The 23,248-nt window shown below is 47.8% G+C and overlaps 1 protein-coding gene across 1 annotated transcript; it reads right to left on the bottom strand.

The window, feature by feature from the left end:
• Window positions 1-12,839: 12,839 nt before the first annotated feature.
• Zfand2a (zinc finger AN1-type containing 2A) lies at window positions 12,840-22,979 on the bottom strand. Its single transcript, XM_036171526.1, has 7 exons — window positions 22,759-22,979; window positions 19,398-19,490; window positions 18,581-18,675; window positions 16,279-16,407; window positions 14,318-14,469; window positions 13,275-13,340; window positions 12,840-13,067 (listed from the first exon to the last, which is right to left on the bottom strand). The coding sequence occupies exons 2-7, from the start codon at window positions 19,450-19,452 to the stop codon at window positions 13,052-13,054; spliced, it is 513 nt and encodes a 170-aa protein (XP_036027419.1). The 5' UTR covers window positions 19,453-19,490; window positions 22,759-22,979; the 3' UTR covers window positions 12,840-13,051.
• Window positions 22,980-23,248: the final 269 nt, after the last annotated feature.

The following is a 23,248-nucleotide window of genomic DNA, read 5'->3' as shown; positions in this document are numbered from 1 at the left end:
TGCCTCACAACCGTGCATAACTCCACTTCCAGGGATCTGGACCTTCTGACCTCCTTGGACAGCAGGCACACATGTGATACACATGCACACATGTAGGCAAAATATTCACAGACATAAATAAATCTAAACAAAAATTTTTTAAAGAATGTCCCCCCTTTTTTTATTTTGTTTTTTCAAGACAGGGTTTCTCTGTGTATCCCTGGCTGTCCTGGAACTCACTCTGTATTCCATGCCTGACTCTGCCTCCTCAGTGCTGAGATTAAAGGTGTGCACCACACTGCCTGGCCCATTTCTGTCTTGATCTGTCAGCTGTGCTGATCTGTGTATGCAGACACCTCCATTTTATCAGGTGTGATTAGGGCATGCCAGTCAGTGACAGCACACACAGTCAGCCATATAAGCCATCAGGAAAGCCACACACACTTTGGGAGGACGATAGTCTCCATGGTCCCAACTTTATCTTTAAATTTTTTACATTTACATTTTAATGATTTTATTAGCATATATATATTTGAGCTGAGGATCGAACCCAGGGCTTTGTGCTTGCTAGGCAAATGCTCTACCACTGAGCTAAACCCCTAACCCTTATTAGCATATATTAATTATAATAATGGGTCTCATGCCATTTTCATACATACATGTAAGGTATTTTGGTCATATTCACCCCCTCTACTTTTTCTTGTTTTTTTTTTTTCCATTCCTTTTGACCCTCTCCCTCTTCCTAACTCTCCCCTTTCATGTATATATACTGGAGACAGGGCTTATGCCATGCAGGCTGTCTCCAAAACTGGCTGTATAGTGGAGGATGACCTTGGATTCCTGACCCTTCTGCCTCCACTTCCTATGTGCTGGAATTACACTGTGAACCCCCATACCCTGTTCCTGTGGTGCCAGAAGTTGAACTCAGGACTTCATGCAGACTAGGCCAGCACTCTACCAAGCTTCATCCCCAGCCCATCCAGGTGGCCCAACATCAGTCATTTTACAGACCATTCTTTTCCCACTGACTACTTCTATACTACATCCAGGGCCTTCTGAACTTTCTGTTCTGCTCGACCTGGCTATCTTTCAAAATTGTGCATGCGTGTGTGTGTGTGTGTGTGTGTGTGTGTGTGTGTGTGTGTGTTCATGTATGTGTGAATGGAGACCAGAGGTCTTCACTGGGTGTCCTCCTTGGTCACATTGCCATATTATTTTTGAGACAGGGGCTCTCACTGATCCTGGAGCTTACACATTCATCAAGGCTAGCTCACCATTGAGCTCCAGCAACCCTCCTGCCTTGCCTCTCCAATACTAGAACTACAAAGGAAAACCATCATGCCTGGCATTAAAACAACAACAACAACAACCAATCCTGGATTCTGGAAACAAACTCAGGTCCTCAGCCAGGCGGTGGTGGAGCACGCCTTTAAGGAGGCAGAGGCAGGCGGATCTCTGTGAATTCGAGGTCAGCCTGGGCTATAGAGCAAGTTTCAGGACAGGCTCCAAAGCTACACAGAGAAACCCTGTCTCGAAACAAACAACAAATAAATAAACAAATAACAACAACCAAAAACACCTCAGGTCCTCGTTCCCATTCAGCAAGCACTTTACCAGAGGCAGCCTCTGGGCCACATTTACTTATTATGTGAACCTAAACACCGACTTCCCTCCATTCGGAAGCAAGCTTGCTGCAGATATTTCTAACCAGGATCAGCCTCACTGGGTAAACTAATTTAGGGAAAGCAATAGATACTGTCAGGATGTCGGCTCATCCAAATATGCTTTCCATCGATCTGCATCTGCTTCTTTTCCCCTCCAGACACTAAGTATCCCAGGCTAGCCTCAAACTCACAATCTTCCTGCCTCAGCCTCTCCGGTGCTGTGACCACAGGCGTATGCCGCCACACCCTGCCTCTTGATCTTAGGCTGCAGAGTGGATGATGTGCGTGTCTCAGTTCCATGCCATAAAGGTCTTCTCTGGGCTTCGCTAGGTTTTATACTAAGTGTTCTGTCTTTACTGGATGTATAAATGGTGCTTTCTCTCCTGGCTGCCGTTCATGAGCATAAAAGCTATTGATGACTGGGCTGTTTTCTGTCCCACTTACTACCTTCTCTAATTGTTTTGAGGAAGGAACTGACATTTGTGATCTCAAGGAAATTCCACGTGTTCCTGCTCCACTGCGCATGTGTTTCTTCCTGTGAGTATGTGGTGTGTGTGAGCATTTGCATCTGTGTATACATATGTGGCGATGCATATGCATATATGGGCACACATGTGGGGGGGGTCACTTGTCGGTGTCAATTTACCTCTATCACGCTGCCTTAGTTTCTCTTTTAGACCACCTCACCATGCAACTCTGGCTAGCCTGGAACTTGTTATGCAGAACAGGCTAGCCTCAAACTCAGAGATCCCCGCCCCCCATTCTGCCTCTGCCTCCTGAGTGCCAGGATAAAGGCAGGTGCCAACATGACAGGCTCCAACTTTTTTTTTCTTTTTCTGAGACAGAGTCTCTCACTGAGCCTGGGGCTCACGGATTCGGCCAGGCTGGCTGACCACCAGGTAGGTCCAGGGATCTTTCTGTCTCTGCCTCCCCAGCCCTGACCTTACAGATGTGTGCCGCCATATGGGTTTGGGGATCCAAATCAAGTCCTTAAGCTTACACAGCTGACACGTCACCAATTAAACCATGTCCTTAGCCCCAAATGCCATTATCTTGATGTCCAAGACTAAACTATTGTTTCCCCCTTCCTCTGAGGTCATTCTCTGAGCTCCACGTTAGCCTTTCTCTCTGTCTCTCTGTCTCTCTGTCCTCTGTTCCCGCCTTTCTCCCCTCTTTCCGTGATTTACTGTTACCATCTAAGGCTGGGTGTGGTGACTCGGGCTCATCATCCCAGCACTGGGGAGGCTGAAGTAGGAGGATGGAGAAGGTCAGTCAGCCTGGACCATGTAGTAAGATCCTATCTCAAAATCACAAACGCCGACCTAAACCACCATCATTCTTTCTGCTATATAAGAAACAGTTTTGCTCAAGTCCAAGTGGATCAAAGACCTCAACATAAATCCATTTACACTAAACTTTATAGAAGAGAAAGTAGGAAGTACTCTTGAACACATTCGCACAGGAGATCACTTCCTAAATATAACACCAGCAGCACAGACACTGAGCACAACAATTAATAAATGGGACCTCTTGAAACTGAGAAGCTTTTGTAGGGCAAAAGACTTGGTCAATAAGGCAAAAAGACAGCCTACAAAATGGGAAAAGACCTTTACCAACCCCACATCTGACAGAGGACTGATCACCAAAGTATATAAAGAACTCAAGAAACTAGACATCAAAATACTGAACAATCCAATTTAAAAATGGGCTAAAGAGCTAAACAGAATTCTCAAAAGAAGAATCACAAATGGCTGAAAGACATGTAAAAAAATATTCAACATCCTTAATCATCAGAGAAATGCAAATCAAAATGACTCTGAGATAGCACCTTACACCTGTCAGAATGGCTAAGATCAAAAACACTAATGACAGTCTATGTTGGAGAGGATACAGAGCAAAGGGAACACTCCTCCACTGTTGGTGGGAATGCAAACTTGTACAACCACTGTGGAAATCAGTATGGTGGTTTCTCAGAAAATTGGGAATTGATCTACCTCAAGACCCTGCCATACCACTCTTGGGCATATACCCAAGGAATGCTCAACTATACCACAAAGATACATGCTCAACTATGTTCATAGCAGCACTATTCATAATAGCCAGAACATGGAAACAACCTAGATGCCCATCAACTGAAGAATGGATTAAGAAAATGTGGTCCATATACACAATGGAGTACTACTCAGCAGAGAAAAACAATGACAGCATGAAATTTGCAGGCAAATGAATGGATCTAGAAAAAAAAATCATCCTGAGTGAGGTAACCCTAACCCAGAAAGACAAACATGGTATGTACTCACTTATAAGTGGATTCTAGATATAAAGCAAAGAACAATCAGACTGCAACCCACAGAACCATGGAGGCTATATATATATATATAGTTGCTCTTCCAAAGGTCCTGAGTTCAATTCCCAGCAACCACATGGTGACTCACAGCCATCTGTAATGAGATCTGGCACCCTCTTCTGCTCTGCAGCCATATATGCAGGTAGAACACTGTATACATAATCAATCAATCAATCAATCAATCAATCTTTTTTTAAAAAGGACATACTATAGAATTGTATTACATGAAGTATTTAGAATATACAAATTTATAGAGACAGAAAGATTAGACGTTATCTCAAGATGGAAAAGAAAGGAATATAGAGCAATAATTTTGTAAGTAGAGAGTTTCTGTTTTGCATGATGGAAAAGCCCCACAAATGGACAGTAGTATCAGGACATAATATAATGAGTGTAATTAACCAATAAAATTAATATAATTAATGAATATCATAAATATAGTTATGTAAATGTAATCAATGAATACCACAAATGTAATTAATATCATGAGCGTAATAAATGAATATCATCTGTGTAATTAATAACTTGAATGTAATTCATGCCAGTGAATTGTGAACTTAAAAATGGTTACAATTGTAAATATTATATTCATTAAAAAAAATAAGGTGAAATGTAATCACCAAATTATCATGAAATTGAAGACAGCGATGTTCTAAAACAGGAAATGGTGATGGTGTCATGGGCCTATGAGAATGCTGGACTAAAGTCTATCAAATTGTGCAAACAGGAAAATTGTATATTATGTGAATTATCTGTCAATAAAGATTTTATAAAACATTAAAAAAGAAAGAAAGAAACAGTTTTGGCCAGGCGGTGGTGGCGCACGCCTTTAATCCCAGCACTCAGGAGGCAGAGGCAGGCAGATCTTTGTGAGTTTGAGGCCAGCCTGGTTTACACAGAGTGAGTTCTAGGACAGCCAGGGCTACATAGTGAGATCCCGCCTAAAGAAAACATTCCATTTTTGTTTATTTAGTTTTACATTTACTAATTCATGTGTGATTGGCAAGTGTCACAGCATGTGTGTGGAGGTCAGAGGATAACTTACAAGATTGGTTCTCTCCTCCCACCATGTGGGTCCTGGGGCTCAAACTCAGGTTCTCGGGCTTGGTGGGAAGTGCCTCTGCCCAGTGACCCATCTAGCCAGCCCAGTATAAATGCATGTTTAAACTGACTTCATTACTCTTCTGAAAACTCTAAAAATAAAAATCACTAATGAAGCTCCTCCAGGCTTGTAGCTTAACTAAATAAAGATCAGGAAATGTGATTCAGCTGTGGCTTTAGCGTCTGTGATGACAATGGGTAGCCCAACTATGGTTACACCCTCCAGGCCACTCTCTAAGGCTCTCTGGCCCAAACACAAACTGACTAAAACTGGCTTTTCTTTCTTCCTTTCTTTGTTCCCTCTACTTATTTGTTTGTTTATTTATTGTGTGTATACATGTATACATTGTGTGGATGTGGACACCAGAAGACAGCTTTCAGGAGTCAGTTCTCCCTCTCCATCACATGGGTGCCTGGGGATTGAACTCAGGTTGTCAGGCTCAACGGCAAACACCCTTACCCACTGAGCCATTTCATCTGCCCCCACTCCCCACACACACTTGTTTTGTCCAGAAAGGACTTCATGTAGCCCAGGCTGGCCTCATCATCTCTGTATCTGAGGATGATCTTAAACCTCTTGCTGACCCTCCTGCTTCCTCGTGTACTGGGATTACAGGTGTGCAACACCATGCCCAGTGCATGCAGTGCTGGGGATGGAACCCAGGACTTCTTCAGTGCTAGGCAACATGCCACCGAGTGAGCACAACTCCAGCTAAAGCTGGCTTTTTTGTTGTTGTTGTTGTTGTTTGTTTGTTTTTCAAGACAGGGTTTCTCTGTAGTTTTGGAGCCTGTCCTGGATCTCACTCTGTAGACCAGGCTGGCCTTTAACTCACAGAGATCCACCTGCCTCTGCTTCCCGAGTGCTGGGATTACAGGCGTGTGCCACCACCGCCCGGCTGGCTTTTCTAATTTACAGCCTGTAAAGCGAGGGCCTGTAGGGCTGGAAGGCTCAGTGGTTGAGAGCACCGGCTGCTCTTCCAGAGGACCCAGGTTCTGTTCCCAGCAACCACATGGCAGTTCACAACTGTCTGTAGTTCCAGCTCCAGGGGATCTGACACATTTATACAGACATACTTGCAGGCAAAACACAAATGCATGTGAAATAAAATAAATAAATCATTAAAAAGAAAGTCTGTGAGCTTAGCACTCGTCCCACAAGCTTCCTCTGAATTGTAGGATGCTACGGTTTTCTTTTTTCTTTTTGGGTTTTCAAGACAGAGTTTCCCCATGTAACAGTCCTGGTTGTCCTAAAACTTACATTGTAGACCAGGCTGGCCTCGAACTCAGAGATACGCCTGCCTCTGCCTCCCAAGTGCTGGGATTAAAGGCGTGCACCACCACCGCCCAGCTGCTATGGTTTTCTTATGTGAGATTCCAGCCTGGACTATTGCATTTGTAGAATCCACAGCCTCTCCCCACCTTTAGCACACTTACTTGGGAAAACAAAGCCCGAGGGTGGGGCACTCTGACACCACTGAGAGGGTGACAACCATTGAGCTAGACTGCCAGACTCATTGTGCCCCATACAGCCATTTGCCCTGGTGGAATGGGGACAGGCTTCCACAGAGTGAGAATCAAAGGCTGTTTGCATGCTGGTTAGTGACCAGCAAAGCAGAGGTAGCGGAGGGCTGGGGAAGAAGGAGGAACTCAGCCGAGAGCCAAACCAACAGCCATGGAGTCAGTGACTCTGGGATTCAGCACGGCGAACACACACCAACCCTGGGCAGCTGTGTGGGACTTTCCCTAGCATCTCACAAGCTTTCCACCTGACAGTTATGGAAATGGCAACCCAGGTGACTGCGCATTTTCCAGGGAAGACATTAAACCAGGAAAGGGGCACACAGGTACAATTAGTAGCTTGCATTTACTTATTTCATACTTGTTTTATTTCCAAGTACTGGCGGTTGTGCACATCTTAGGCAGGTGCTCTATCACTGAGCCACACCCCAGCCCCTCACTGGGGGACTCTAGGCAGGTGCTCTACCACTGAGCCACACCCCAGCCCCTCACTGGGGGATTCTAGGCAGGGGCTCTACCACTGAGCCACACCCCAGCCCCTCACTGGGGGACTCTAGGCAGGTGCTCTACAGCTGATTCTAGGAAAGACCTATATTATTTTATTTTTATTATTATTATTTTTTTTTGAGACGGTTTCTCTGTGTAGCTTTGCGCCTTTTCTGGAACTCACTCTGTGGCCCAGGCTGGCCTCAAACTCAGAGATTCGCCTGGCTCTACCTCCAGAGAGCTGGGATTAAAGGCATGCGCCACCACCGCCTGACCTTTATTATTAAGCTATATCCCAACTCTCTTTTCACCTTTGTGTGTGTGTGTGTGTGTGTGTGTGTGTGTGTGTGTGTGTGTGTGTGTGTGTGTCTTAATCTCATGTAGCTCAGGCTAATTTCAGACTTGTTATACAAGAGGATGACCCCTAACTTCTGATCCTCCTGCCCTGTGACTAGTTACTGGCATGCCAGGAGGGATGGAACTGGAGGCATCACCATGCTGGACAGGCATTCTACCCAATGAGCTACATTCCAGCCCTTGTTATTTTGAAAATAATTTTTTAAAGATTTATTTCTGAGCCCAGGCACACTCCTTTAATCCCAGCACTCAAGAGGTAGGTGCAGCCAGATCTCTGTGAGTTCAAACCCAGTCTGGTCTACATAGAGAATTCCAGGACAGCCAAGGCTGCATATTGAGATTCTGTCTGTAAAAAAGAACAAAACAAAACATAAGACCCCCAACCAAACCAAACCAAACCAAACCAAACCAAACCAAACTGAAGATTTAGCCTTAGTTTGAATTGTTTGTTGGTTGTGTGTGTGTGTGTGTGTGTGTGTGTGTGTGTGTGTGTGTACATGAGTGCAGGTGCCCAGGCAACCAAAGGTGATGGATACCTCAGAGCTGGAGGCATCGGCAGTCATGAGCTATCCCATCACAGATGCTGGGAACTCACAAGATCAAGAGAGCCTCTCACTGTGGAGGCATCTCTCCATCACTCTCCTTTTCCTTTTTATTTTGAGACATGGTCTCTCTAAGTTTCATTGACCAGCCTTGAACTCAACCTATAATAGCCCAGGCTAGCCTTGAGCTAGTCCTACCCAAGTCCTGACCATAGGGAGGGAGAGGTAGAAGGATGGAATAAACAAGCGAAAACAAACAGCAAACAACCTCTCTGAACATCTAACAGCCAAGAGCTTGTCTCCCTTGGTGATAGTGACTGTCAATTTTTTTTTTAATTTTTGTATTTTGGTTTTTCAAGACAGGGTTTCTCTGTGCCAGCTCTGGCTATCCTGGAACTCGCTCTGTAGACCAGGCTGGCCTCGAACTCAGAGATCTTCCTGCCTCTGCCTCCCTAGTTCTAGAATCAAAGGCATGTGCCACCACCACCCGGCTATATTTTAATTATTAATTTATTGTGTGTGCCTGCACACACATGCATGTGCCATAGCACCTGTGGAGGTCAGAGGACATTTTGCAGGAATTGTATGATGGCTATTCTTGGTTATCAACTTGACTACATCTGGAGTTAACTAAAACCCCCAAATAGGGCACACCTGTGAAGGATTTTAAATTATATGTATGGGTGGGTGTCTGTATGTGAGTATGTGCACATGAGTGCAGGTGTCCACAGAGGCCAGAGCCCCTGGAGCTCTTTGTGAGCTGTATGATGTGGGTGCTGGGAGTCAAACTGAGGTCCTCTGGAAGAGCAGTATGTGCTCTTAACCACGGAGCCATCCCCCTGTCCCTGTTTATGGAGTCTTACACTGTTCTAGAAAAATAAAACAAGCCTCTCCTTATCCAGGACAAGAAGAACAGCAGGTGGGCTTCCCCTCCCATACTGCCCTCAATACCCTTGACAACGTGGGCTGAGGAGACAGCTCAGTGGACCAAATGCTTGCTGCACAAGTGTGGGAGACAGGAGTTCTGATCCCCAGAACCCAAGGCAATAAGCCAGCAGGCATGACAGGTGCTGGTAATCCTAGTGCTCGGGAGGCAGAGACAGAGGAACAACTGGTCAGCCAGACTAGTTGAATCATTGAACTCTGGGATCAACTGAGAGAGCCTGTCAATGAATAAAGTGGAGAGTAATGGAGAAAGATGCCTGATATCAATTTTGGGGACACACACACATGCACACACACACACACACACACACACTTCCACACATACACATATGCACACCACACACACATACACATGAAAAAAAAAAGACACTAATAAACTAGAGAGAACATCAAAGATTTCCCCCTTTTTGGTTGGGGATTTAGCTCAGTGGTAGAGCACTTGCCTAGCAATCACAAGGCCCTGGGTTCGATTCTCAGCTTAAAAAAAAAAAAAAAGATCCCCTTTTCAAGCTTGAATTTGGGAAAGGAAGTCTCATTCACCCACAGACCTACTTCCCAGATTGGAGCTGAGGAACTAAGAGACCGTTGGTTAGTGAGGAAGTGAGGTGAGGGTGGCTGCTTAGACCCAGCTTTGGGGACACCACCTAGCTCTTCAGTGCCTCACAGGAAGGGCCTGCAGCACTGTCAACCTCCGTCCTAACAAAGGCCTTTTGGTGACATCTTGTGAACAAGGACAGAAAGTGCAGCTCACACTCCTGGAAAGGCAAGTCTGCTGTCCCTAGTCTACGGGGCAGCCAGGCTTTGGGTCCCACCCAGAGATGGACTGACTGCATGTGACAACAGAAATCGACTCAGGAAAGGGAGGACACAGCCGAGGTGGGGAGGATGGCCCTCCCCAAAGCCAGGTTGACGGGGTCAAAGCAGTTGAAGATGTGTCTGCCCCGTGAGAGACAGGAAGGAAGCTCTCGGCTGACACACCAGCCCTCCCGGCGTTCGCTAGGCAGAGTCCAAGCAGTCTCCACCGAAATGGGGCCAATAGGCTTGACAGCTGTGGAGCTCTTGCCTATAACCCCGGTACTCTAGCACTTGGGAAGTTGAGGCAGTAGGATATCAACTCAAGGCTAGCCTGGGCTACATCCTGGGATTCTACTTAGACAGCAATGTAAACTTGTAAAACAGCTTCCAGGGCTGGAGAAACAGTGGCTAAGAACACTGGCTGCTCTTCCAGAGGACCTGGGTTCCATCCCAGCACCTACAGGGTGGCTCACAACCACTGCCATGCTCCAGTTCCAGGAGATACGACACCCCTCTTCTGATCTCCAAAGACATCAGACACACACAGGTGCAGACACATGTGTGGGCAAAACCTTCACCCTCATTACACACACACACAACGAAGTAAAAGGCTGATTTTACACTCTGGCGATGATTGACAGGTGGATAGTGACACCCCTAGACAATGGAGTGGCTGCTGGATTGTGCCCACTGGTGCGGCTTCCGTGCAGTCCTATCAGCAGCAACAGGGACCAGAGCCCCGTTCTGTCACTTGTAGAAGTCTGAGGAATTTCTTTAAAACCTTTTTATTTCCTTTGATTTTAAAATAAAGATGTATTTTAATTTTATGTATATGAGCATTCTGTCTGCACCTTGGCATGCAGGGCCTGCAGGGACCAGAAGAGGGCACCAGATTCTCCAGAACTGGAATTTGAGATGGTTGTGAGCCACACCATGTGGGTAATGAAAATCGAACCTGGATTCTCAGGAAGAGCAGCCAGGGCTCAGCAAGCACTGAGGAGCTGTCACATTTCTTTAAAATTTATCTTTAAGATTTAGTCGGGCGGTGGTGGCGCACACCTTTAATCCCAGCACTTGGGAGGCAGAGCTAGGCAGATCTTGGTGAACTTGAGGCCAGCCTGGTTTACAGAGCAAGATCCAGGACAGGCACCTGGGGTACACAGAGAAACCGTGTTTCAGGGGATGGGGGTGGGTGGGAGTGTGAATTATCTTTTAAGATTTAAAAAATCTTTGTTTTTTTTGTTTTGTTTTTCAAGACAGTTTCTTTGTGTAGTTTTGTGCCTTTCTTGGAACTCACTCTGTAGCCCAGGCTGACCTCAAACTCACAGAGATCCACCTGCCTCTGCCTCCTGAGTGATGGGATTACAGGCGTGTGCCACCACCGCCCATGGCCTAATTTTTTAAATTTATTTTTGTGTGTTTGGCTTTGGCTTGCATGAATGTATGTCCACCATGTATGTACCTACAGAGGACAGAAGAGGGTATCAGATCCTCTGGGACTGGAGTTAAAAGACAGTTGTGAGCCATGTGAATGCTGGGAATTGAACCTGGCTCCTCTTAACCTCTCCAGCCAGGCCAAACCTCCAGCTCATCAGTGTGGGCTTCTTAAAGATCAGTGGTTAGGTGTCCCTTTTCTGAAAAGGGAGAACTAGAGGAAGGGGTATCCTCTAAAATCCCAATAAGTAACAAAATTCCAAAAGCTACCAAAATCCTACAATCACCACAAAGACACTTAACCACTTGCCATCTGTGCCCTGGTTCTGTGGGTGCCCAAGGCCATGCTGGATCTCACTAAATGACTCTCAGGGATGTGAATGGACCTGTTCACCCCAGCATTGTTCATACACCATGATGCTCCCTGGGGCAGGTATAGAAATAGGTCCTTACAACATACTCAAGGTGGCCAGGCAGTTTCCAAGACACCAAGACATGGCTTAACTGCCAGTCTTATGGATACAAAGCTCCTCCCTATACCTAGTGTTCCCCCAAAGCCTCTGCCCACAGCACCCCAGCAGCTGAGGACAGAGAATCTTTCTAGTCTGTACTTTCTAGTCAAGTAGAGGAGCAAATTACTAAGTCCCTCCTTCAAAAGAGAACATGGGGCTGGGAGGATGCTCAGAGGGCAAAGAGATTGCCACACAAGTGCGAGGACCTGAATTCAAGTCCCCAGATCTCACAAAAAAAGTCAGATGGTCATTGCAGCTTTCCAGTAGTCCCAGCATCCAAGAGGTGGAGCCAGGGATTCCCGGAGCTAGCTGGACCAGAAGAACTACAAGCTCTGGGCCCAGCCAGTCTCTTGCTTCAGTCTATAAGGTGGAGAGCAACCAAGGAAGACACCAAAGGTCCTCATCCTCAAGCCTCCACATGTGTACACTTGTGTCCTGATATGTGCAAACAAGCAAACACACCTGCACTCCATGTATGCACACACAAAATGCAGACTTTTGAGAATAATTATCCACACTTCCCAAGAAAAAACTCTGGCCTCTGCAAGCACCAGACACATACTTGGTATACATACACACACGGAGACAAAACACATACATAAAAAATAAACAAGCGGGGTTGGGGATTTAGCTCAGTGGTAGAACGCTTGCCTAGCAAGCGCAAAACCAAGCTGGGGGTGATGGCACATGCCTTTAATCCCAGATAGAGGCAGAAGCTCTGTGAGTTTGAGGCCAGCCTGGTTTACATATCACTAGGACTATTTGGAGAAACTGTCTAAAAAAATGAAAGGCAACAGGTGAAATAAATTAGTTTATTAACCATTATACATAAATATTTCAACACATAAACAATGGGTCAATCTAATGCTGGTATCTGTCACCACGGTATTCCAGAATGCTCTTGCCCCACAATGTCATGGCCAGCTGGCGGTAGAAGTGGTCAGGACACACGGTGACACCGGAGCAATGGTGGCTGCACCTGCTGCCCATCTCCCTGCTCCTCACAGAGCCCAAGAAGCCCTCTGCCCGACACCACTGCTTCGGCAGGAGAAGCCTCTATTTCAACCCCAGAAGTTCTGAGGTGGCTCCCATTTTGTGATGTTCTTCTTGGGAGTTAAAACCAGGAGGCAGAGGCAGGCGGATCTGAGTTCAAGGCCAGCCTGGTTTACAGAGTGAGTCCAGGACAGCTGGAGTTATATAGTGAGACCCGTCTCAAAGAGAAAACCTGAACCCAGACATGAGGAGTCATGTCACGGGTAAGCCGGCTGCTTACGACAACTGTGGAGATAGCTAGCTGGAGGCCACATCACCAAGGTTAAAACCCGAGAGGAAGGAGCTGGTGTGCGGCCCAGACAGGAGCCTCCCTCGGTGTCACTTCACTGTCCGCCTGAAGAGAAGAGAAAGAAGCAATGGGTGACCACACATGTTGGAACTGCCTAGAAGGGGTCTGTCATGAAAAAGGGCCTTCAGGGATAGTCTAGAGGACATTCTAGAAACAGCTGTTGTGGCCAGGCCTGGCCTTTCTTAGGGAAGCACACCACATCACATGTTTGAGAAACCCAGCCAAAGTCTCACATGTCATTTAGACTAGTACCTGAGTTGCTGGGCCAGCCAGCTGATTCCCGATGGTTTCTGCTCAGGAGCTCTGGATGCTGAAGGCCTATAAAGTCAGATGTGTGTTTATTAGACCTTCTTACCCACATCAAGAAAGCCAAGTCTATGTAGTTAGATGGTTGGGCTCCAGCCTGGATCATATACAAACAGCTTGAGAAAATCAAGTGTAATTACAAAGTAACTTAGCTGTCCTCTGCCTCCATATATATATAGCACACTGTACCCTCTTACTCCCAACAAAAGATTAAAAACTAAAAGGTAACTCATGGGGGGCTGGTAGATAGCCCAGTGGAGATCGCTTGCTGCACAAATCTGAGGACTTAATTCCCAGCACCCAGGTAAAAGCCAGTGTGTCTGCAATCCCAGGGATCCTATAGGGATATGGAGGGGTGGGGGGTAGGGTGAAGGCAGGAGCCTCCAGGGAAGCTCTCAAGTCAGCTGGCAAGAGGCCTTGTATCAAACAAGGAAGGAATCAATGACCAACATGGGGGTGGGTGACTGACACACACACTCACAGGCACAGTAAGTTATGTTTCATTTTGACTCAGGAGTGAGTGCAGATAGAAGTTTCTACTTCTTATAAAAGTATCAATAAGGGATATCCTGTGCCCCTTTCCACAAAAGACATGCCAATGTCCTAACCTAACCCCTGGTACCCAGGAGGGACCTTATTTAGAGACAAGTTTTCACTGAGATGACCAAACTGAGCATCAGTCAGGAGAGCAGGCCATATACAACCGATAAATCCTAACAGAGCGGAAGCAAGATGCAGACAGGCACTAGGAAAAACCACACCAAGACAAAGGCAGAGATGGATGGGAGCAACGTGCCTACGAAGCCAGGCTCACCAGGAAGTCCGGGCAAGCCAGAAATTGGGAGAAGCTGGAAGAGGTTGTGCCTCTTAGAAGGAGTCAGCCAGCTGCCAACTCTGCTCTCGGCCCATGAGAGAATAACAAATCCCCGATGCTGGAGTCCCCAGCCTGCGGCAGCTGCAGCACTAACTTCCCAGGAGCCCGTACTCACCTCCCTCTGCTGGTGGAGCTGCTCTCAGCTTGGCAGCTGTGGTCCAGAGGATGCCTGTGCTGAATGCAGAAGTTGCCATGGCACTGTGCACAAGCCAGTGGCAGCATCTCCTTCTTCCTGCATCCCTCTTTCGAGCATCGGTGTATGAAAACCTGCAAGAACAAAGTCACTTCTGTGAGCAGCATATCACCAGCCCGGCTCAAACGGGCCCTGGCAGCTGGGCCCATGATTCTAAGCACTCAAAGAGGCTGAGTTAGGGAAGAACTGATTCCACACAGACACACACACAGAAGCCTATGGTTGTGGCTTAGCAGTAGATTCATTCCCCAACACCTCCCAATAAAAACAAAAGCAACAGAACCACCACCTGAAGCCGGGAGATGGCTCAGTGGGTGAGAGCACTTTTTGTAAAGGCCTAAACATCAAGGCCAGATCTCTAGCACCCATGTAAAAGGCTGCACAAACCCACAAACCCAGCCCTGTGGGGGACAGGGACAGGGAGGTCACTGAAGCGTGCAGGCTCAACAAGAAACTGTCATCCAAAAAAAAAAAAAAGGGTTGGGGATTTAGCTCAGTGGTAGAGTGCTTGCCTAGCAAGCACAAGGCCCTGGGTTCGATCCTCAACTCAAAAAAAAAAAAAAAAAAAAAAAAAGGTAAAATAAAAAGCTAACAAGTCCTGGGCACTCAGAATGAGGATGCCAGGTTCTGTTTAGACAGGTTTTGCCAGGTTACAGGCAAACACTTACTGTGGAGTCAGTAAAGCTGGGACTCCTAAGAGAGGCAACAGGAGAGTTCCTGCAAGACTAGGCAGAAAGAAAATAGGCCAGGGAGGTGTGGGGGCCCACAGAGGCTTCCTAGTAAGGCCTTACCAAGATCAGAAAGTCTGAGCTTTGCCTAGCAGGACTGCATAATAGGATGATTTGGCCAAGGGAGTGGTTACCAGGTGTTTTGAAGGATCTGCAGTTGTTGGTACTTTATACCTTGATCTTAGAAGGGAACTTGGTCTTTTGCTTCTCCCCCCTTGCTGATGGATAAAAGGCCCATTAACGTCTCAGCTGCTGGGTATTGACCCAGGGCCCCCCTGAAGCTATCCTGTGTCTGTCTTTCTCTTTGTCTAGGCCTTTGTTTCTATCTAATACTCCCTCATTCCTCTCTCCTCCCTAAGAGCCCTTCCACAGGTCATAGCTGGTCTACCTCAGGGAGCAAGAGTGTCACAGGAGTGCCATGAGGGAGGGCGACTGGCTCAGGGGTTCTGGGGACAGTGGTTTCTGAGGATTTAACTCAGGTTGTCAGGCCTGCATGACCAGGCAGAAAGCTTTATCCACTGAGCTGCTCCCCACTTGTGTGTGTATGCATGTGTGTAAGAAGTTCTTCTAGAAGCTCTACAGCCAAAGTATGTGTGTACTTACTCTGGAAAATGGAGGGGACTCCTGAAGACAAAGACCCAAACTGGGACCCTTGTGAGGCTTGCTCCCATGCAGCAGACTCACCACTCACATACAACGCAGGGAGACCTCAGCTTCCTACTGACTGTCAGCATTCTACATTTAGAGAACAGACCTCTGCGACCAAAAGATGTGCCTCCGTTTGTAGAGTGCTTGCCTAGCAAGCATAACATCCTGGGCTCTTGATCCCCAACCAAATAAAACAGGCATGGCGATGCACGCCTGTGATACTAGTACTCAAGAGAGGGAGGGAGGTGGGGGTTGGGGATCAGGAGCTCAAGGTCATCCTTGACTATAGAACAATACTAGGCCAGCCTGGGCTACGTGAGATGCAGTCTCAAAAAAGGAAAAAAGAAAGTGACTTTTTCCCCAGAGCAGCAGCAGCAGCAGCAGCAGTGTGTGTGTGTGTGTGTGTGTGTGTGTGTGTGTGTGTGTCAGTGTGTCAGTGTGTGTGTGTGTGTGTGTGTGTGTGTGTGTGTGTGTGTGAGCATGTACGTTAGCCCTAACCCAACTCACCTTTTGGTTCCTCCCAGGGTGAAAGGTGCAGTCTCTGTCCATGTGCTTTCCAACCACCACATCTGGGATCTCACCTCTTTTCACAGGGATGGGGACATTGCAGAGGGGACACACGGGCACCTGCACATCCTGAAATAATAAACATGTGATGACACCAGCACTCACGCTCCAACACACACAGTGAAATGTGTTTACAAGCAGGAGCACACCGGTGACGAAGAACTACGGTGACAGGTTCGTATCCGCAACGGAACAGTAAACCACCCACGGTTGTCTAGTGGGATACAGACACGAAAAGGTCACCACCAGCTTTGGAGGGACCTCAAGAGAGGAAGCTGGTGAGATGGGGGTGGGGGGACATAACATGGCCATGGGAAAGGACCCACCTGACCCCTCAGAGCCAAGGTGATGGGTGGGAACACTGGCAGGAAGGGTCCCAGCAGTCACTTGGCCGCTGCCTCTCTGATCTCAGTGGCTTTACCAACAGGGAGAAGCCCTCAGCAGTGGGGTACAGGTGTACCCCACTGCTGACTGCCAGCCAGAGACTGAGGGTGCTCTGGAGGGTGTGGAGGCAAAACTCTAAGCCAGGACCACCGAGGGAGGGGTCCATGCCAGAGGGGATGGGGCAGCTGACATCAGATGGAAACAGGGATCACAGGCTTGTGTGCCCTGCTGTCTGCAGGAGGGCTGCCTCAGTTGGCTGATGTGTCCACCAAGAAACAAAGCATTCCCATGTGATCTCCAGATAGACATTTCCCATGGGCACAAGGGAAGGTCCAGACGACACACAAACAGCTTGCCACCGAGTCATCAGTGCCTGGTAAACAGGGTGTGAGTCACCGACCCCACCCACCCTCATGACTTGGCTGGACTGTGCCCAGCTCTGGTTAAGGCATGTGACGAAGTCACCTACTGTCCATATACCACCAGGGGAAACGGCAGAGTTCACTGACATGACCTGTGAGTCACCCCTGGGTGAACCCATGGACTTGAGGGACCTCCCAGTGTCTGGTGGACAGTGAATAATCTCCTAGAAACTCCTGCCACAGTGACCCAAAGGAACAAGAAACTATGACACCTGCTGCTCCCTGGTGCAGGGGAACCCATAAACCTAGTGTGTGAAGGTGAAGGACCAACTGTGAAGGCTAGAATGTGGGGCAAAGAGGATGCAGTTTTAGGCCCGGGAGACAGTCCAGTTGGCAAAGATACCCATGCAAGCACCGGGACCTGAGTGAGTTCTGCCCCCAGCACCCACCTGAAAGCCAGGTTTGATGGAATACGCTGGTAAACCCAACACTTCGGAGGTAGAGACAGACACGGGGAACCCTGGGGCTTGCGAGCCAGCCGGCCTAACCTACTCGGTGAACTCCAGGCAGTGAGTGACTATCTCAGAAAACAAGGGATGGCACCTGAGGTGGTCCTCTACTCGTCCCTCATAACACTGCACAATTCAGCTGAGAGCAGGCTGACTTCCCCGTGGGTCTCGGGGGTCACAGCCTACAGCCACAGTCCATTTACTAAGCAAGCTCAGTCCTGGCTTCCACACACACACACTATCTGGAGACAGCACCCCTGCACGGAGCACAGGCTGCAGAGGCAATCATGGGCTCTTCTGACTTCCTGACTGTCCCAGAAGACTGCTTCTGCTGACCCTCTGCGCCTACCAGGAACAGCTCAGAGCATTAGCATTCCAGTAGCTATGTGAGTCCTTCCAGTCTACAATGTAGCAAGCAGAGACACTAGAAACTGGCATCTCCCCCGCCCACTTGTTTATTCCTTTAGATGCCCAGCCTAAGAGGGCTGGGGAGATGGCACAGAGACCCAAATTCAAACCCCAGCACCCATGTAAGAGCCAGGTGCTCCCATTTAATTTTGTTGTGTTGTGTTGTTTTTGAGACAGGGTTTTCTCTGTGTATCCTTTACTGTCCTTGAATTTGCTCTGTAGACCTGACTGGCCTTGAACTCAGAGACCCGACCGCCTTTGCCAATCAACTATCAGTGACAGCCACTGGGAACTCCAGCTGACTCCCTCAACCTCCCCAGTCTGTTTCTGCTGGGTGTTCTGAGTGCCCCACTGGATGATGTCTTACTATTCACCTACCCATCATCTATCCATCCATCCATTCATCATCTCCCCTTTTTCCAGCTCTGGCTCACTACCTACTCTTTTACCTTGGCCGGCTATATACTTAATTAACCCACTCATTCCAAACTCAAAGCATGGCTGACACATCCTCTGGCCTGCACAACCGGACAGAACAGCTGTGGTGCATGCCGTCTAGACACCAGGATGATGAGTTACCTTCTTGAATGCAAAGGGACACTTATGACCCCGATAGGAAAAATGGTCTTTACAGAAATCTTGTTTACACGCATCACATGTTATTGGCAGAAAATCTAAAAGACAAAAATCAAGCAAAACAGTAAATCATCTATCTGAAAGACTGGAACCAAAGAATTACATACCGCTCAAAGCAGGAGTGTATCTACATTATTAGACTCCTCATACCTTTAAGAGACACATACATCCTAGCTAGAAGTGTCACAAGTGAGGGAAAAACAATTTTGGGGAGGGGAATTAAAAAAAAAAAAAGAAAAAAGAAAAATCGAGAAAAGGGTCTTATTTAGCCCAGGCTGGCCCAGAACTCATATCTCATATGTAGCCGAGGAGGACCTTGAATGTCTGTTTCTCCTACCTGCGACTTTCCAGTGCTGGGATTACAGGCATGAGCCTCCACACTGGTTTTACGTGGTGCTGGGGTGGAATCCAGAGCTTCATACATGCCCAGCAAAGCACTCTACCAACTGAACCACAACCCCAATCCCAAAGTTAGAGATGTAGTAAGGCCAAGAGATGCCAAAGGACCCACAAAGACAAAGCTATCTTCAACACAGGTCCCATCTCTGTGGTGTCAATCATCCAGGCTGTATACTATATCTGCACGGCCTTAGGTGGATGTTAAACTGCAGGGCTGAACAGTCCTGTACTGGAGTCCTCATGCTGAGAAGCCAGGGACCAGGACAGAGGCCAACTAGTTAGTTAATGATATAATAGCCAGATGTCCCCCCACAAAACAATGAAATATTGTTTCCTAGAAGGAGCCCTTGAAAGGTCTTACCTAGTTGCTTGCAAGTCGGTTCTGAGCAGTGCTTCCCCAAGTCAGGAAACTCCATTGTGAACAGTGTCCAAAACACAGGTATTTAAGTATCACCTGTGGGAATTAGAAATGAAGAGAATGAGGCCCCAAGTTAGTCAGCAGGACCTGTAACCTGCGGCCAATGAGCATAAAGAGACTCCCTCTGTGGGGAGCATGGGACGTCCAATCATCCTGGGGCCAAGTCACAAATGCTCAAGATTTTGGCAAAGAGGCAAATGGGAGTTTCTTCATAAACACCAAGTCTCAGCCCAAGAGCCGAACCCACGATGGGAGGCCCCTTACTGCCTAGTCCTTTTAGGTCCTAGTTTACAAAGCCCGCCCTAACCACGGGGTTTCCAGGAAAGCCACATTTCATCGTATCCTGAGATTCCCAAGCCAGGCTAGGTGGTGCAGGCCTGTCACCCCAAGCACTGTAAAGACTGGGACTGGAGAATCACACGAACTCTAGGCCAGCCCGGACAGCTCTGGGAGACCATGTGTATTCGTTTCCTCCTTGTTGCTGTGATAAAATACCCTGACAAAAAGCAACTTCGGGAAGAAAGGGTTTATTTTCGCTCATTTCCAGGTTTATACTCCCATCACTGTAAGGAAGCCAAGGTTGGTAGGGACCTGAAACAGTTACATCACATCCACAGTCAAGAACAGAGAGAAAAATGAATAAATGCTAGCACACTTGTTTGGGCACAACTCCATGTCTCCACTCTCAGAGTCCAGCCCCCCCCCCCCCCCCCCCCCAGGGAATGGTGCCACCCATAGTATACTGGGTCTTCTCAAATAATTAACTTGACAATGCTTCTACCCCAACCCAAGACATGCTCACTGGGCCAACCCAATGTAGACACACAGTCCTCCATTATTGAGACTTTCTTCCCAGGCGCTTCCAGGCTGTGTCAGGTTGACAATTAAAGCTAGCCATCACCCCCCCATTGAAAACACAGAAAACAGAACAGTAGAAAGAGGGCTGGGGAGATAGCTCAACTGATAAACTGTTTCCTTTGCAAGCATGAACATTGAATTTCCATCCCTAGAATTCCCATAAAAAGCCATGTAGCGATATATTGTGTACCCCAATAAACTTGCCTGAAGATCAGAGAAGCAGAACAGCCAGCCACTAGTTCCTACCGATACGAAATTCTCTGCCTTGTCATATTACTTCCTGGGATTAAAGGCGTGTGTCACCACTGCCTGCCTGTTTCTCTTCTATGCTGGATCAATCTCATGTAGCCTTGATCAAGTGTGGCCTTGAACTCACAGAGATCCAAATGATCTCTGCCTCACAAGTGATAGGATTAAAGGTGTGTGCCACCACTGTCTGACTTTGTGTAATCTAGTGGCTGGCTCTGTCCTCTGATCTTCAGGCAAGTTTATCAGGGTACACGAAGCCAGGCATAGTTGGGCAAGCTGGGCACGATGGTACTTAGGAGTCAGAGGCGGGTAGATCTCTGAATTCAAGGCTAGCCTGATCTACATAGCAAGTTCCAGGCCAGAGATATATTGAGACGGTCTCGAAAAGAAAAAGAAAAAAGAGCCGGATGGTGGTGGCGCACGCCTTTAATCCCAGCACTTGGGAGGCAGAGGCAGAGGCAGGCGGATCTCTAGGAGTTCAAGGCCAGCCTGGTCTATAGAGCGAGATCCAGGACAGGCGCAAAGCTACACAGAGAAACCCTGTCTGAAACACCAAAAAAAAACAAAAAAAGAAGAAAGTTAAGGGTAGTGGTTAGTGATTGGAATCCTAGTGGATTCACTAACACAGATAATCCTATTCAAAAGAAAAGACTACCTCCTGAGGAATGACTCCTGAGGCTATTAGCTTAATAAAAGAATGTTTGGCCAGGCAGTGGTGGTGCATGCCTTAAAAAAAAAAAAAAGTTTGGCAAGTATGTGGGAAGGGGAGGTTCTGAGTCCAATCCCCAACTCTGGCAAAAAAAAAAAAAAACCTAAACAAATGTGGTGGGAATGAGAAGGACTTTCCATATTCAATTCATAGCTGCCACTGAAACTTACAATCTCCTCAGATTTCAAGTTGCAGCTTCATCTCCTCAGTACACTTGTTGACATCAACACCAGTCTATTCCCAGGTGCCAAATGACATTAGTTGACTACTTTCTCCAGTGGAGTCTGTCCCTTGCCTCTTACTCCCTTAAGCATTGAGTTTTACTTTGTGCTTTCTACTTAATGATATCAGGCCAGAGCTGATCATGGAAGGAGGCACAAGCCATTAATTAAACCACAAGAAACAGACAACTAGAAAGGCTGGCATCCTGGAGACCAGGCTGACGTCGAAGTCTCCTCTATGTCCTGTCATCCATCAAATGGCTCAAAACTCATGCACTTTCCAGGGTTCAAGCCCCCCAAAGATCTTTTTACGTCTTTCTATTACTTCTCTCCTCCACTGGGAACAGAACCTAGATTAGAGCTCTCTGGCTTCAGTAAACATCTATTTGCCTTGCAAGGACCAATCTGCAGTGTCACTTTCTCAAACACCACCCCTACCACCTGCCAGCCTCCACCCCCTCTTGGCTCTTCCCTTCCTGGTGGGTTTAACGGCTAACCGCTGGTTCTTATTCCTGTTGGCTAGAAAATCTTTTGCCATCATGCACAACAGAATCCACATTATGAAATGTTTTTATTCAAAGCTGCCAGAGCTGGGCAGCACACGCCTTTAATCCCAGCACTTGGAAGGCAGAGCCAGGTGGATCTCTATGAGTTCGAAGCCAGCCTGATCTACAGAGCAAGATCCAGAGCAGGCACCAAAACTACACAGAGAAATTCTATCTCGAAAAACAAACAAGCAAACAAACAAACAAAGCTACCAGAACTTGATACTATTACCAAATGACCATCGATTGTTTCTTTTCTTTCTTTCTAGGGGGAGGGCAGTCTTTATTATGTGGCCCTGGTTGTCCTGTAACTCACTTTGTGGACCACGCTGACCATCAACTCAAAGATCTGCCTGCCTCTGCCTCCCGGAGCGCTAGAATTAAAGGTGTGAACCACCGTACCCGACCGGCAGATTGTTTCTTGAGAAAGAGTCTTCATGACTTAGTTCAAGTTAGCCTGGAACTTCCGAACTAATGGCTCAACTTCCCCAGTGCTGAGACTGCAGGCCTGCATCACCACACCTAGCCCACGACAGTGGCTCTGGATAGTTGACCTGGGAATGTTAGATGGCACGGCGCTGAGACAGTTACTTCTTGCTGCCCAGGCCTGGGGAAGCCACAGCGTGGAGACGCCAGCCCCTGGTTCACCAGCTCCTGTGAACCCCCTCCTCAGCAGCACCTGTGACCCAGGTTCAGCGCGACCCACAATGACACACCGGTACCTGGCTCTGGTGAATAGACGGGGACGGCGGCGGAAACAGACAAGCGGGGTCCTTCGTGGTCAGCCCGGAGACACCGCAGTAGGAACCGCGGCTCCAATCTCCGCGTGCCACCCGACTTCCCGCAAGTCCGGAAAGCGCAGCATTGCATCTTCGGCAGCCTGGGCCATTTATCCTCAGTCAACAGATACAGAGTCATGCATCCTGGGCGTTCCAGGCGCGCTCCGATGACGCCATGCTAATGCCAACCAATCCCGTAACACCTAGGCTAGGTTCGCGGGCGCGCCCAAAACGTCACCGAAATCTGGCCAATCCCTTCACGCCGTGATTCCCCCAGAGGGCCGCGCGCCGTGATGTCGTCACTCACCGTGCGCCCAATCTGGCTGATCCACGGCTCGGTTCCCTCCTTGTCTTCCGCCTCTTTGCTGGAACTTTCACGCAGCGTCTCTGGCTTTGGCTGAGTCACGGTGAGGCAGTTCTGGGTGAGGTGGCA

Source organism: Onychomys torridus, chromosome 22, assembly GCF_903995425.1.
Source record: "Onychomys torridus chromosome 22, mOncTor1.1, whole genome shotgun sequence".
NCBI classification, from domain to species: domain Eukaryota; kingdom Metazoa; phylum Chordata; class Mammalia; order Rodentia; family Cricetidae; genus Onychomys; species Onychomys torridus.
The sequence above is the reverse complement of the archived record's forward strand: the minus strand, read 5'-3'. Positions and strand labels throughout refer to the sequence as shown.

Bases quoted from the DNA above. Each gene is read 5' to 3' on its own strand.
- Zfand2a (XM_036171526.1), bottom strand. From the start codon at position 19,452: ATGGAGTTTCCTGACTTGGGGAAGCACTGCTCAGAACCGACTTGCAAG. The intron at 18,676-19,397 runs GTAAGACCTTTC...TTTGTCTTTTAG, and splicing joins ACCGACTTGCAAGCAACTAG to ATTTTCTGCCAATAACATGT. The intron at 14,470-16,278 runs GTGAGTTGGGTT...TTGTTCTTGCAG, and splicing joins ACCCTGGGAGGAACCAAAAG to GTTTTCATACACCGATGCTC.